At 43.6% G+C, this 17,256-nt stretch overlaps 1 protein-coding gene across 1 annotated transcript in view; it reads left to right on the forward strand.

Annotated features, from left to right (window-relative positions):
• CNGA1 (cyclic nucleotide gated channel subunit alpha 1) overlaps positions 1–17,256 on the forward strand; it is a 108,739-nt gene that overhangs the window by 40,870 nt on the left and 50,613 nt on the right. Inside the window, exon 2 of the mRNA XM_077477530.1 lies at positions 11,956–12,072. Within this exon, the coding sequence (XP_077333656.1) occupies positions 11,969–12,072 (104 nt within the window). The 5' untranslated portion in view covers positions 11,956–11,968. The remainder of the gene's footprint in view (positions 1–11,955; positions 12,073–17,256) is intronic.

The following is a 17,256-nucleotide window of genomic DNA, read 5'->3' on the forward strand; positions in this document are numbered from 1 at the left end:
ATCGGGCCCCCCACCCGCGGGCAGGCAGGGACTTATATATACGCCCATATGCCTGCCCGTGCCATTCTGCCGACGTATATCGTCGTGCGGCGGTCGGCAAGTGGTTAAATATCGAGCATGGGGGGGGGGGGGGTGTCCTTAGTATGCCTGTAGAGTAGTGCATCTTTCCAATGTTTATTACAGTCCCCCAGCAAAATTACATTTCTAAAGGAAGAAATGTTATTTAAAATTGCTTGCGGCTGTAATGTATTGCCGGATCCCAGCAATATAGATGAAAAAACATTTAAAAAAAAGGCGTGCGGTTCCCCCCAGTCTACCATACCCGAAGGGTCTGGTGTGGATATTAGGGGGAACTCCATGCCAAAATTTTTTTAAAAATGGCGTGGGGTCACCCCAAAATCCAAACCAGGCCCTTCAGGTCTGGTATGGATTTTAACAAAAACAAACAAAATGGCGTGGGGATCCCCCCAAAATCCATACCAGACCCTTATCTGAGCATGCAACCTGGCAGGTCAGGATGGGGGGGGACAAGCGAGCCCCCCTTACTGAACCATACCAGGCCACATGCCCTCAACATAGGGAGGGTGCTTTGGGGTCCCCCCAAAAGCACCTTGTTCCAATGTTGATGGAAACAAGGGCCTCATGCCAACAAACCTTGCCAGTGGTTGTGGGGTCTGCAGATGGAGCACTGTTATAGAGGTAAGGGCGGGGCCACCTAGTAAAGTAACTGGGCGACGAAGCCCCCTTCCATATTAGAGATTCCCCCTTCCAGATTCCAGCCCCCTGTCCACAGACGCCCACAACCTCTGGACAAGGGATGTGGGGATGATGCCCTTGTAACCATCAACATGAGGACAAGGTGCTTTGGGGGGGACCCCAAAGCACCCTCCCCATGTTGAGGGCATGTGGCCTGGTACAGTTCAGGAGGAGGGGACACTCGCTCGTCCCCCACTATCCTGACCTGCCAGGTTGCATGCTATGGATTTTGGAGGGGACCACAATGTAAGCAGCCTTATATAGTGTGGGGCATTGACTTAGTCCCCCTGAGCCACGATTAGCCAAAAGCACCCTGCCTTTAGTAAATTATGGCTCTCGCACCAGAGCGTGTTGTGATAGGCCAAAGCATGTTGGTCAGGTGCTTGCTTTGGTCAATCATCAGACATCAAAGCACTGAGATCTCAAAGTGCATTATGGGGCATTTCCGCAGTGCTTGAATTTGCCACAGACACCTCATATGTTCGGTTTGTTTTAGAACAAACACTCAATGTTTGAGTCAAACTTAAGTTCGACTTGAACTGTGGGCTCATCCCTACCCCTGATTACCCACTGGCAAGTTTATATTGCTGATAGACACATCTGTAAACACATTGCCGTGGTCATGTTGCAGCAAACTGTATTCAACATGTCGCTTTTGGCAGGCAGTACTGCCAAACATGTTCATGCAAATGAATGAGACCATAGGAGGTGGACCTATGTCCAGGAGGTGACATATCGTCTCTAAGCAGCCTAGTAACTGGCTCTGAAAAAGGATTTACCATAGATCAGAACTGTCAAAAAATAAGCCACTTGTGTGAATGAGGTCAGAGAAACAGAGGGTCCTTCCAAATGAGGGGCATTTGAGATATGGGCAAAATGTGAATATTTCCATTATCAATTTTAATGTTTTTCAGTGTAGAAATGTGAAAAAGAGAGAAATTAGGGTATCAAGAGGGGGAAATATATCAGCAGAAGAAAAGGGAAAGGTGAAACAAGACGTGTTAAGAGAAAAAAATAGGGTGGGTCAATGTGAGCGCGGATCTAAGCCAGTGCTATTTCTAATATCAATTTTTAATTAAAGTTTATATGAATCCCAAAACAAGAATGCAATATATTGAATATAAAAAAAAAATTATATATTGCATGGGATTTTGTTTAAGTCAAATAAGTAAAAGAAAACCTGATTAAAATTATAACATCAGGTCTTTAGAATCTTTTAAATAAGTATTTGACACTAAGGATGAGCTAAGGTTTAGGCTGAACTCAGCTCAGCAGCTCTAACTCGCAGAAAGCTGTCACATGATAGCAGGCCGCTGACCCAATGAGCTGCTGCTGAAGAATTCCCTGCCCTATAGTCAAACATAAGGAGTGGAAATACCAGGTCATCAAAGACTTAAAGTGGATCTAAACCCTCCTCTTCTTTACAGCAAAGTAAGCTGCCATCTTAGCCATGTAGCCATATTAGGCCAATGATGTCACCAGTATCCTACCCATTTGGTATATGCGGGTGAAGGCCAGAGAAAAACACAGTTGAAGCTGGTTAGCCTGGTGGCCTCCTGTCTTGTACAGTTGTGCCCGAATTCTAACTTACCCTTATTTTCCACCTTGGGGCTGATTCATTGGAATTGAATAAAAAATGGACACAAAACAAAATTGCAGCTGTTAAAGCCTATATTCAGGTTTACTGTCCTTTTTAAACCGTTTGTTTGGGTCAAGCTGACCCAAATGAGCTATTTACTGCACTAACAGATGCACTTGCTGGGCATGCTGTAAAAAACAGTATATAGCCTTGGCTACATAGAGTACGCAGCACTGTATTTCAACAGTGGGATGGAAACTTCCCATCACACGCTCGCAACAAAATAGAGTCAGGTTGAGTGCTGTTAAGCCATTCACGGGAAGCTTTGTGTTCTATAAATGAATATAAAGTTTTCTCTGACTGGTTGAGTTGGACAACCAATTCAGTTTAAATTAAAAATGGAAGGCAAAACATTTGTATATAGATAAAAAAAAAGCTGGGGGGAGGAGACACAACAGTACGCTGAGCTTCCCAGTGAAAGACTGTGTAGCAGAGGCATGTCGGGACAAGTCTGCTCATTGGAGGAGAGCAGACTGAGATCCCAGCACAGCTAAAGAACTGACCACAGTGTGCTCTCCTGCTTAGTGTGGTCAGTTTTTAATAGGGGGACTGGCAGAATCACGCAAAAGAAGCAATACAAAGAGAACTGGATACTTTTTTCATACAAGTACATGGTATAACAGGCCCAAATTAGGAATATGAAATGTTGGGGTAACAAATTCTTTAAAGCTACTGCTGGTCGGCATGCACCTTTCACGGCTGTCACGTCAATCTTGCAATCTAGAGCATTACAGAAAATGACAGCATCTTCCATCGGAAGCCTTACTAATTTCATTAAGCAAGTGTCAACCAGAAAGGCAGTCACAAGGGAAATTAATTGCATTTTGTCTTAGAGGATGCAACTTGTCCATCCTATTGTTTACACATGACTCTCTATCAATTTTGGACTATTTATCTAGTATTACATCTTTAAATCTCTCAATAAATGTAAAGTTCCTTTTTGACCTAAAGACAGCCATAGACAGTGTGAATCTTGGCCGGTTCTGCAGGAACTGTCCAAGATTCAAACCATGAATAGGCAGGCTGAATGTACCCAAGTTTATTGATCAATAAACTTAGGTACCACCGGCCTGTCCGATTTTACATGTGATTATTGCTTGAAGGCGGGTGGGTGGAGGGGATCCGCCGTGCTGTGCAGTATAGAAACCATCTCACAATTTCTGCAGTTCTCGTTTCATTGATTTTAGACATCAAGCTCTTTACTGCCACCTCTGGCTACTATGTGCATGTGCAGCCCTCGTCTGACAGTGATCTGCCTGTACTATACTTCTCAGCAACATGTCAGCTTTATACAAACGAGCTGGGACTAGATAGGAAGTTACAAGTAGGGGCTGTGAAGGAAAGAGAGGGGGCTGTTTGTGTACAGGGAGGGGCCAGAGGCTTGTATGTGTACAGATTTGTGTATGTGGGGCTGCCATATATACAGACGTGTGTGTTTGGGGTGGCTGCCACATATACAGGTGTGTTTGTGTGGGGGGCGCTAACATACATACAGGTGTGTAAGAGGGGTGGCTGGCATATATACAGGTGTGTGTGGGGGGGGGTTGACATATCTACAGGTGTGTGTGTGGGGAGGCACTGACATATATACAGGTGTGTGTGTATGGGGGGGCTAACTTAAATACAGGTGTGTGTGTGTGTGGGGGGGGGGGGGGGGCACTGACCAATATACAGGTGTGTGGGAGGGTGCTAAAATATATACAGGTGTGTGTGTGGGGGGGGGGGCTGAAATATATACAGGTGTGTGTGTGTGAGGTGAAATATATACAGATGTGTTAGGGGTGCTGCCATATATACAGGTGTGTGTGAGGGGGGCTGCCATATATACAAGTGTGTGTGTATGTGTGTGTATGGGAGGGGCTGCCATATATACAGGTGTGTGTGGGGGGACTGACATATATATAGGTTTGGGGGCGGAAAAATATACAGGTGTGTAGGGGGGGGCAGACAAATATACAGGTGTGTGTGAGGGGGGGTTGGCATACATACAGGTGTGTGTGTGGGGGGGGGGGGGGGGGGGCTGACATATATACAGGTGAGAAGGGGCTTAAATAAATACAGGATTGGGGGGGGGCTGAGTGGGTACAGGTAAGGTGGCCAGTGTTGAACGAAAAAAAAACTTAGGTCCTATTCACACCTGAGCGATTATCTGCTTGAAGCTCAAAAATGCCGGAGGAGAAAAAAAAATCAATTATTCTATAATGGAGATGGCTCACATCTCCACTCCATGTCTCCTATAGCCAAACACCTGAAGCTCAAACAAGTTCTGGAGCTTTTTTTGACCTTCAAATTGGGAAACAAATGGAAACGCGCCAGCCGCACGTTTTTGCGTGATTTTCTGCTCAAATGAAAAAAAGTCTAAAATATTATAGTAATGATATATGAATAAATAAACGTAAAATAAATACACAAATAACTAAAATTCATCATAAATAAGTACAATAAATGAATAATATGTAATAATACAATAATAAATAATAATTAACCTCTAACCTTAAAAAATATTAAATACATTACTATTATTATTATTATTATTATTAATAATAATAATAATAATAATAATAATAATAATAATAATAATAATAATAATAATAAAATAACAATAAACACCCAGACTCCAACAATTTTTTTTATTATTATTAATAATAATAATAATAATAATAATAATAATTATTATTATTATTATTATTATTATTATTATTATTATCATTTATTTTGTGTTAGTGTTAGGGTGTTTAGTTGTTTATTATTATTTTATTTTTTTAAGGGGTAAGGGTTAAAGATAAGGATTAATTATTATTGATTGACACTTAGTATTAATATATTGATTTTTTTTAAATCAATGATTTTTATTTATTTGTATATTTATTTTACATGTATTTATCCATTTATTAATATTTGTATAATAATAAATAAAATAAAATAGAAAATAAATAAAATAATAATAAATAATCTCAACCCTTAAAGCGGAGGTCCACCCTAAAATGGACCTTCCGCTCATCGGAATCCTCCCCCCCTCCGGTGCCACAATTGGCACCTTTCAGGGGGGAGGGGGGTGCAGTTACCTGGATAATCCAGGTAACTGCACCCACTTCCGGGATATCTCTCTGCGGAAAGGGGCGTAGATTACGCTACTTTCCGCAAGTGCCCGCCCCCTTCCGCAAGTGCCCCGCTGCCTGCTGGGAAACACACAGATCCCAGAGGCAGCGGGGACCGTCCTTATTGCGCAGCGCAACTCGCGCATGCGCAGTAGGGAACCGGGAAATGAAGCCGAAAGGCTCCATTTCCTGATTCCCATACCCAAGATGGCGGCGTCATCTACAGATCGGCTTCGGGTGCCGACATCGCGGGCGCGCTGGACAGGTAAGTGTCACTATTTTAAAAGTCAGCAGCTGCAGTATTTGTAGCTGCTGGCTTTAAAAAAAAAAAAAAACGCGGAGTCCCGGTGGACTCCCGCTTTAACTTAAATTGAACTAGAACCCCTTACCCTAACAAAAAAAAAACCTTATAATAAATGAATAATAGTAAAAGAAGAAATAAAAGCTAATGGAAAAGCTAAAAAAGGCTGAAATGCCTAAGCAACAAATGATGCAACACATAACAGTTTTCTCAATTGGCTCATAAAAAAGCCCAAAAACGCTGCATACAAACACACAGGGTTGAGCAAAAACAAGCCAAGATCGCCAGAAAAGAGCTCAAATACGCTACGCTCAGGTGTGAATGCAGCCTTATAGTATGTACTAGCTTTAACCTCTGTATGATCATTCAGTTGATTACCTATATTATGTAGCGGTACCCCCGTGAGAGCTGCTGATTGACTCTATACCCCACTGGCTACCCTAACTCTGCAGATCCTCTCTTACCTCTGACACCTTGGGTTCCATCCTGCAATGTGGCGTTAGCAATAAAAAACTCACACAATATTACTGAACCACTCAGAAAGGTTTACTGAGATAGGTAATGGAACACAATAAAGAGCATAAATAAACACAGTTATGCTTGACAATAGTAAGGAGTATATGTGAATAGGTGCACAGAGGGATAGGTACGCAATATCTTCAAAACATATATTAAATACCTTCCCACTGAGGCCTCAGCACACAGACCATAATGCAGTCTATAAACTTTACATTCAATAACACAGTGTAAAATTAAGCATCTACGCAAATGGCTCCCCCTAGGCAATAATTCAGAGATCAACTAGTGAGTAGAGCAGCAATGCTAAGTAAAAGAAGAAGATGGTGAAAGTTCTTTAACTCCAGATATCTTCAGCTAGCGTGATAGTTAAACTGCAGTATGATGTTGTAATGTGTCATCCACAAAGACAAAGGGAAAGAAATGACTGTAGAACAAAAGATGTGCTGATGATTGCTTAACTGAAGAAATATCACCACTTGTAGAGTCATCTTTACATGTGAGTGCAATACAGTACTGACCTTACAGAGCAGGGGGGAAGAACAAGGCCCCAAAGTCCAGCTGTATGATGCCTGTGGATTCACCTCAGTGGAACTACAAATCTCACCAGCAGTCTGTATAAAGAACTCACTCAGTAATACTGTACTCTCTACTGAAATGGGCAGGTGCCCTCTCACCACAATAGACTCCACTGACTGTGAGGCTCTGTCCGGAATCCCCTCCTGGTGTTTCCGTCTGGTGAAAATGGTGCCGCCACACCGTGCTGCAACTCCCAGTGGACTGAAGTGCAGGGGCTTCCCATTGCTCTGAAGCGCAGGCCGGTCCAATTGCTAGAATAGCAGGGCTGTCCTTCACGATCTCTCAGAGGCGGGAGATCCAGCTTTCCACTGTATAGGATGCAGTCTCCCACTCCTGGTCACACACAGACCTCCTGCTGGCAGGTGCTGAATGGTGTCCAGAGAGTCTTTTTATCACTCCTCCCAGCAAGCTTTGCATTGTCTGTCCTGTAGTTCAGAGCTGATTCAGCTAACAGAGTCACTTCCTTCTCCAAACTATATCTCCCACAATACTTTGCTGCAATCCTTCTCAAGGAGTAAGAAAAAAATAGTTCAGCAGCCACTAGAGGGAGCGAAACTCATTTGCAAACAACAACAAACTTTTCAACTATAATGTCTATAGTAGAAAACTCTTGACTACAATTATTGACTCTTGACTACAATTATTAGAATACTAGTTGCCGCTGTCTCTGGCTTTAATACATTGAGTCACTGACCTGAAACAAACATGGGGATTTGAAAATCAGATTGAAGCCAGAATTCCTTATCTACAAATGTGTTTTAAGTAATTGACCCAGAAAACCAAAACCACTGGAACATGATAGTGGAATTTTCAGAAGTTGAGGCTTGCAATGGCAGCCTCCATATTTGCTCAATACAGTATTCCTTTTAACCACTAGGCATCCGCTTTATAGCCGAAAGACGGCTGCAGAGCAGACGGCAATTGCCGGGAGGCCGTCCCTGGACGGCCTCCTGTTTACTTCTGCAATGCGCGCTCCTGTGAGAACACGCATCGGGGAAGTTCTTTGCTGGCCATGTCCCCTGGACACAGCCAGTCACAGATCGCTGTAAACGGCCAATCACAGCGGCCGTTTATAGCGCAATCGGCGTGCCCAATGAGAGATGATCTCATATGTAAGCTTATGAGATCATCTTTCATCGCCTGCTCTCCCTCCTCACACAGACAGCGTGTGAGGAGGGAGAGATGAACGGCTGAAGCAGCCGTAAGTCATCTGTCCCCAGTGTGCCATCTGTCCCCAGTGTGTCATCTATCCCCAGTGTGCCATCTGTCCCCAGTGTGCCACCTGTCCCATTGTGCCATCTGTCCCCAGTGTGCCATCTGTCCCCAGTGTTTCACCTGTCCCCAGTGTGCCACCTGTCAGTGCCACCTGTCCCCAGTGTGACACCTGTCAGTGCCATCTGTCCCCAGTGCCACCTGTCAGTGCCATCTGTCCCCAGTTCCATTTGTCCCAGTGCCACCTGTCAGTGCCATTTGCCCCAATGCCACCTGTCAGTGCCATCTGTCCCCAATGCCATGTATAAGTGCCATCTGTCATCAGTGCCACGTATAATGCCATCTGTAATCAGTGCCACATCAGTGCCACGTGTCATCAGGGCCACATAGTGGCATCTGTCATCAGTGCCATATCACTGTCACGTGTCATCAGTGCCACATATTAGTGCCATCTGTCATCAGTGCCACGTATCAGTGCCATCTGTCATCAGTGCCACCTGTCAGTGTCACGTGCCATCTGTTATCAGTGTCACGTGTCATCAATGCCACGTATATCAGTGCCATCTGTCATCAGTGTCACGTGTCAGTGCCACGTATTAGTCCCATCTGTCATCAGTGCCACGTATTAGTGCAATCTGTCAGTGCCACGTATTAGTGCCACATGTCATCAGTGCCACATATTAGTGCCATCTGTCATCAGTGTCACGTGTCATCAGTACCACGTATTAGTGGCATCTGTCATCAGTGCTACATTAGTGTCACGTGTCATCAGTGCCACGTATCAGTGCCATCTGTCATCAGTGCCACGTCAGTGTCATTGTCCTGGTGCTCTAGGGCCTTCAAAAGTGTAATAGCTTGTCAACAAGTTAGATGTGTAATTTTTGCTCCTAGAACACGTGACGGCGTTGCCTGCATGTTGGGCCTCTCTAAGTGGCCAGTCTGTGGAAAAGTCAAACACATGTGGTATAATAATACTCAGGAGGAGTAGCAGAATTTGTTTTGGGGCATCATCTGTGGTATACATATGCCACGTGAGAGAAATAACCCATTACAATGACAATTTTGTGAAAAATAAAAAAATAAAAATAAAATCTTCATTTTGCAAAGAATTGTGGGAAAAAAATGACAACACCAAAAAGCTCACCATGCCTCTTACTAAATACCTTGGAATGTCTACTTTCAAAAAAGGGGTAATTTGGGGGGTATTTGTACTTTCCTGGCTTGTTAGGGTCGCAAGAAATTAGATGATTGATGATTTGCACCACAGCTTGTAGACTCTCTAATTTTCACAAAGACCAAATAATATCCACTAATTTGGGTTATTTTTACCAAAGATATGGAGCAGTATAAATTGTGGCCAAAATTCTTGAAAAAAATAATAATTTGCAAAATTTTATCACAAAAACAAAGTAAAATGCATTTTTAAAAAATTTTTCAGTCTTTTTTCATTTATAGCGCAAAAAATAAAAACCCAGACCACCAGGGAAGGGGGCAACATGTGGATGGCCAGGTATGTACCCCATGGCCATCCACATGTTCAAATGAATGCCCAATCTGTGCCAATCAGTGCCAACAAATGGGCACTGATTGGCACCAGTATGTACTAAAAGAGAACAGTGATGCCCAGCAATGCCACCATTAGTGTCATCAGTGCCACCCATTAGTGTCATCAGTGCCACCCAGTGTCCATCAGTGCCACCTATCAGTGCCCATCTATGCCCATCAGTGCCCATCCATGCCAACTATCAGTGCCACCCATAAGTACCCATTAGTGCCACCCATAGGTACCCATCAGTGCCACCTACGAGTGCCCATCAGTGGCGCCTATGAGTGCCTATCAATGCCAACTATGAGTACCCATCAGTGCCACATACAAGTGCCACCTATTAGTGCCCATCAGTGCCACCTATCAGTGCCCATCATCAGTGCCCATCAGTGCCACCTCATTGGTGCCCATCAGTGCCACCTCATCAGTGTCCGTCAGTGCAGCCATATCAGTGCCCATCATTGAAGGAGAAAACTTTCTTATTTACAAAAAATTTTAACAGCAAAAAATAAAAATCGCAGAGGTGATCAAATACCACCAAAAGAAAGCTCTATTTGTGGAAAAAAAGGACAAAAAAATCATTTGGGTACAGTGTTACATGACTGAGTAATTGTCATTCAAAGTGTGAGAGCACTGAAAGCTGAAAATTGGTCTGGTCACGAGGGGTGTTTAAGTGCCCAGTTGTCAATTGGTTAAAGACAAAATATGAATTCACAGTATACAGCACAGAGACATAGGTGAGGTGCATAATCAGAAGCAAGTGTCCAATTGTTCTTTTTCTTTCTTAAATACTGATAGGCAAAGGAACTGCTGCATCTTTCCTGAGAACAACTAGGGTTGCACAAGTTTTATTACATTTGGTAAATGCGTCTATTTATAAAGCACTAATATGAATAGCACAGCAGAGCCTTCTTAGAACAGAAGGGATCACATCTATCATTTCTTCACATATTCCAAAAATAAAAATTGAGGACTCTTATTTTTGCAATTTGTGATGTAATGAAAAATGTGAATACCTTCTGTTCTAAGAAAGCTTTATAGAACTACACACACTGAATCAGTGGAGGGTTACCTTCTCAACATAACCTTCTAGGTCTAGGTAGCGTATAAGCCATTTATAAAACCCTTATGCCACGTACACATGGTCGGAGAATCCGTCGGAATGCGTCTTATCGGACCGTGTCGTCAGATAATCCGACTGTGTGTGGTATGCATCGGACTGATTCCGTCCGAATCTCCGTCGGACCCAATTTTCCAACATGTTGGAAATATTTCCCGACCAACTGGGCCGGTCGGACGTAATCCGATCATGTGTAGAGAATTTTGATCGGACCAAGTGCCACGCATGCTCAGATCAAATTCCTACATCAAAGCTATTGGCTACTAGCCTGAATCTAGTCCCATCGTAACGAAATTACGTCATCACGTTCGGAAAGATCGGTTTTTTTCGACAACCGTGTGTATGCAACAGTTTCGGACACAATCCGTCAGACTAAATCTGACGGACAAAATCCGACGGATTTGGTTGTGGAAATCTCCGACCGTGTGTACAGGGGCTTATACAGTATGTGCTGTGTTGAATGGCCATTACATAGATTTTTTTTCAAGTGCGTTCTAACCCATTTACTTACCATCTGTATGTATCTAGACTCCGTTCTTTATTTCCTCTATATTGATTCTATGGGTAGCAGTTACTGCTCATTTAATGAAAACTATAATTATTATTATTTTTTTTTTTTTTAAGTGCGCTGTAGTTAGATAAAGAGAGAACATAGCAGTAGCTACCTGCTTAGAGAGCCCACTTGCCTAAATGAAACCAACTGAAGCATATAAGTAGGATTAAGTCACTCCTTATCCACTTCTGCTTGTAAAATTCAACATGAGCCACTGAGCACTGTAAACAATGAGATCAAACTAAATAGAGGAACACATGAAAAGCAGCCAAAAAGCTCAACCTGCAGGCTAAAATTAAGAATACTAAATATTATTGTGCAATATTTAATATTTACTTGACTTAAAAATAATAAAAATGTTATTCCTGACTATAATAAAATACAGAATATTCAAATCCACTACACACTATTTCACATTTCCCTCCTGTCTTCTTTTCTCAACCCAGAACCTCGCCCTTTTTTACTATCATTAGTTTTTTGCCAAGCTAATACTGAATTACTTTAACTTATGCCTTTTTGGTTCCTTTTTTATATTTATATTTTGTTTTAACATGGTGTATGACTAGTAAATGATAAAATTCACCATTTATTTTAGGATATAATTTTATCTATGTACTGATTTTTTTCTTTATTAGAAAGAAAATTACAATGGCCAAGGTAATCAATACTCACCATACTTATGGCACAGTACCAAAAGTATCAATACAAGATATGGATGAAGAGATCATAAGAATGGAAAACGGTGAATGCAGGTACAGCCTACATTTATTTCTACATATTGAATTCTTAAAAGATAGGAAGTGCTTAATGAATCTACATCTGTATCATAATAAATATCAAAAACAAATCATTTTTTGTGTGCCAGGTTTATTTCAATCAATGATATGATGGGATGTTGTGTCCAGTACTGTCTCAGTACTATTATGACAAAGCCAAAAGTGAAAAATTGCGCAATACATTTGTAATCAGTAGGAGAATACAAATGTGGAAGGAAACATTGTTTAGTATTCATCTAAATAGATAGTCAGAAAAAGGAAACCAATAAAACATATTTGTAAGATTTGAACTGTAGCAAGCAAAAAAAAAAAATGACTTGTAATTCTCAGTGGACTACGATTGTGGTAATTAGTGCACTCATAGTCCATTGACCCTTCCTCCAACTTACTAACAAAAAGCCCATATGGATTCAAGGGCAGAAAGCTGGAGAAAGAGTGTGCAGGAAAAAAAAACATGCCCTTTTTTTTGCAAAGAAGGTCAACTGAGGCCGGGCATACACGGTTCAAATCTGGGCCGGCTCAGCAGGAACCAGCCGAGATTCGAACCAATAATGGTCAGCCTAAATGTACCAAGTTGATCGAACTTGGGTAACAATCAGCCTGCTTAATTCTCTTGCGATTATAATAATCACTGTCTTTTCCCAGCAGGGACAGCTTCTCCCACCTGCCCCCACCGGGAGCAGACAGTTACACAGCAGGAGTGATTCCTCTGTTAGCACTGTTTGTATTGATGGGGGAATTGTGCAAAATTTGCACCGTGTATGGCCCACCTTAGTCTTTATAGTCTAACTCCATGTTTAATGTTTCTTTAAATTGTTTCTTTGGGCCAAGCTGGCCAATTAGAGGAAGCTTTGTATTTATTCATAGAATATAAAGCTCCTCGTGAATAGGAGCTGAGCATCGTTCAGCCAGATTCTATTTTGTTCCAAAAGTGGAAGGAGAAGTTCCCATCCCACTGCTGGAACAAAATGTTATATACGTTGTATAGAGCAGAGGCTACCTGCAGTTAATACAGCACACCTAGCAAGTGCACCCTGTTAGTGCAGTACATGGTTTGTGCCAGCTTAGCCCAAATAAACGATTTAATGTCACAAAAAGGGCCGATTCACAAAAGAACGCGGTTCAGGAAAGGCATGTTCAGTGCATGTTTCCTTCACTGCCTTTGCAATCTGCTGCAGGCTCCAATACATTGTTAACAGCACCCCAAATGCAGATTGCAAATGGAGTGTGTTTGCGGGCACCAGATTGCATGGCACAGTATTATGCAATTTGGTCTCACAGACGTTCCCTTTTTTGGTTCAGTTCAGTCACTTTTTTTGTAAAAAAACAGATCAAACACTAATACGTAAATTTTTACATCCGTTTTCATATCCACTGAACTTCAAACACTATATATAGCTGGTTGCTAAGGAGGGGGCGGGAAGCTGTCCACCATGTCCTTAACAACCAATGAGTCATCAGCTGTCAGCGAGGTTCGCTGACAGTTGAATGTAAAAAAAAAATGCTGGCAAAAAAAATTAGCAAAAGAAATGGCGTGGGGCCCCCCTCCTGCCAGGCCCTTCAGGTCTAGTATGGATTCGAAGGGGACCCCCACGCCATTTTTATTTTTTTTAATTGCATGGGGCCCCTCCAAAATCCATAGCAGACCCTTATCTGAGCATGCAGCCTGGCAGGTCAGGAAAGGAAGGGGACGAGAAAGCGAGCGAGCGCCCCCCCCTCCTCCTGAACCATACCATGCCGCATGCCCTCAACATGGCTCTGCGTACCCCCACCCCAAAGCACCTTGCTCCCATGTTGATGAGGACAATGGTCTCTTCCCGACAACCCTGGCCAGTGGTTGTCGGGTCTGTAGGCGGGGGTGCTTATCGGAATCTGGGGGCCCCTATGTGAATGAGTATCAGGTACATACTACCCCTACCCATTCACCAAAAAGGCAGTGAAATGTAAAAAAAAAAAAAAAAGAAACATTTTTTGACAACTCCTTTATTAATAGCTCTGTCTTCTCCCGGTTCCTTCCTATTCACCACCGTCTCTTCCCACTACTGTCACATAACAGGGGGCGGCACTCCAGATGATGTCATCAGATAGCCATGCCCCATGGCAATATAACAGATGCCAGACTGCGGACGACAACCCAAAGGAGGAAGGTGGCAGCAGAAGAACAGCAGCTTTTTACTTTTTCTATCGGGTAACTGGTGGCGAGGGAGAAGACGGTGGTGGGAAAGAAGGCATCGGGGAAAAGGGCGAGGGGAGGAGAAGACGGCAGCAGGAGAGAAGGGACCGGGAGACACAGCAGAGAAGAGACAGTGGCCCCCAGATTCGGATAAGCCCCCCACCCGCAGACCCTGGCCAATAGTTGTCTGGTATGGACCTGGGTGGGACCCCACGCTGTTTTGTTTCGTGATATTTTTTTGCCGTCTAACAGCTGATGGTTGTTAAGGACACGGCGGCTGGCTTTTCAGCCCCCTCCTTAGCAATCAGCTATATACAGTGTGTTTAATGAGGGAAAAAAAAGGTTTAAAAACAGATGTCAGCGGATTGTCCACTAACATTTGTTTTTTGTCCGTTAGCTAAAAGATAGGGTTTTCTTAAATCTTAAAAATTGGGCCTTAGCTGAGACGCATGTTAGCGGATGTCAGCGGATTATCTTCCGCTAATGTCTGCTATCCCATAGAGATATACAGTGGTGTGAAAAAGTGTTTGCCCCCTTCCTCATTTCCTGTTCCTTTGCATGTTTGTCACACTTAAGTGTTTCGGAACATCAAACCAATTTAAACAATAGTCAAGGACAACACAAGTAAACACAAAATGCAATTTGTAAATGAAGGTGTTTATTATTAAAGGTGAAAAAAAATCCAAACCATCATGGCCCTGTGTGAAAAAGTGATTGCCCCCTAAACATAATAACTGGTTGGGCCACTCTTAGCAGCAACAACTGCAACCAAGCGTTTGCGATAACGTGCAATGAGGCTTTTACAGCGTCCTGGAGGAATTTTGGCCCACTCATCTTTGCAGAATTGTCCTAATTCAGTTACATTAGAGGGTTTTCGAGCATGAACGGCCTTTTTAAGGTCATACCACAACATCTCAATAGGATTCAGGTCAGGACTTTGGCTAGGCCACTCCAAAGTCTTCATTTTGTTTTTCTTCAGCCATTCGGTGGTGGACTTGCTGGTGTGTTTAGGATCATTGTCCTGCTGCAGAACCCAAGTTCGTTTCAGCTTGAGTACACGAACAGATGGTCGGACATTCTCCTTCAGGATCTCTTGGTAGACAGCAGAATTCATAGTTCCTTTTATCACGGCAAGTCTTCCAGGTCCTGAAGCAGCAAAACAGCCCCAGACCATCACACTACCACCACCATATTTTACTGTTGGTATAATGTTCTTTTTATGAAATGCAGTGTTCCTTCTACGCCAGATATACTTGGACACACACCTTCTAAAGAGTTCCACTTTTGTCTCATCGGTGCACAGAATGTTGTCCCAAAAGTCTTGGGGATCATCAAGATGTGTTGTGGAGAAATTGAGACGAGCTTTGATGTTCTTTTTGCTCAGCAGTGGTTTTCTCCTTGGAACTCTGCCATGCAGGCCATTTTTGCCCAGTCTTTTCCTGATGGTGGAGGCATGAACGCTGACCTTAACTGAGGCAAGTGAGGCCTGCAGTTCCTTGGACGTTGTTGTGGGGTCTTTTGTGACCTCTTGGATGAGTCGTCGCTGCGCTCTTGGGGTAATTTTGGGTGGCCGGCCACTCCTGGGAAGGTTCCCCACTGTTCCATGTCTTCGCCATTTGTGGATAATGGCTCTCACTGTGTTTCGCTGGATTCCCAAAGCTTTGGAAATGGCTTTATAACCCTTTCCAGACTGATAGATCTCAATTACTTTCTTTCTCAATTGTTCCTGAATTTCTTTGGGTCTCGGCATGATGTGTAGCTTTTAAGGATCTTCTGGTGGACCTTACTGTGTCAAGCAGCTCCTATTTAAGTGATGCCTTGATTGTGAACAGGTGTGGCAATAATCAGGCCTGGGTGTGGCTAGAGAAATTTAACTCAGGTGTGGACAACCACAGTTATAGTATGTTTTAACAAGGGGGGCAATCACTTTTTCACACAGGGCCATGTTGGTTTGGATTTTTTTTCACCTTTAATAATAAACACCTTCATTTAAAAATTGCATTTTGTGTTTACTTGTGTTGTCCTTGACTATTGTTTAAATTGGTTTGATGTTCCGAAACACTTAAGTGTGACAAACATGCAAAGGAACAGGAAATGAGGAAGGGGGCAAACACTTTTTCACACCACTGTATGTATGTCAGTTTTTCATCCATCAACAGAGGAATAAAAAACGGACATACGGAACACCCGTCTGAAAGGGGCCTTATGCCGCGTACACACGATCAAACAAGCGGGTGGAAAAGTCCGGCAAACTGAAGTCCGCCAAACAATCCCCCCGTGTGTAGCCTCCGGCATACTTTTTTGACCCGAAAGTACGGCGGACTTAGAATGTAGTTTTACACTCCAATCTTCCCGCCGGACAATCCGGCCGTGTGTATGCCAGTCCGCCGTACTTTTGAAATGAACGGACTTTTCCCGCCCGGAGAAAAGTCCGCTCATTTCGAGCGGGTCTCCAGGTAGGCGGGGCCCGCGAAGGAGACGTCGCTGGCCCCGCCGCCTGGTATGGACTTAAAGGGGAACCCCAACGCCGAAAAAAATCGGCGTGGGGGTCCCCCCCAAGTCCTTAACAGACCCTTGTCCGAGCACGCTACCCGGCCGGCCAGGAAAGGAGGGGCGAGCGAGCGCCCCCCCCCCTCCTGAGCCGTACCTGGCCACGTGCCCTCAACATGGGGGGTGCCTTGGGGAAGGGGGGGCCGCGCGGCCCCCCCACCCCAAAGCACCTTGTCCCCATGTTGATGAGGACAAGGGCCTCTTCCCGACAACCCTGGTCGTTGGTTGTCGGGGTCTGCGGGTGGGGGGCTTATCGGAATCCGGGAGCCCCCTTTAATAAGGGGGCCCCCGGATACCGGCCCCCCACCCTATGTGAATGAGTATGGGGTACAATGTACCCCTACCTATTCACCTGTAAAATAAAGTACAAAAAAAAAACACAACACACAACATAAAATAATTTATTGCACAGCTCCGGGGGTCTTCCGTCTTCGGGG

This window comes from Lithobates pipiens, unplaced genomic scaffold (genome assembly GCF_037356315.1).
Source record: "Lithobates pipiens isolate NorthernLeopardFrog02 unplaced genomic scaffold, aLitPip1_a1.2 Scaffold_13, whole genome shotgun sequence".
Taxonomy (NCBI): domain Eukaryota; kingdom Metazoa; phylum Chordata; class Amphibia; order Anura; family Ranidae; genus Lithobates; species Lithobates pipiens.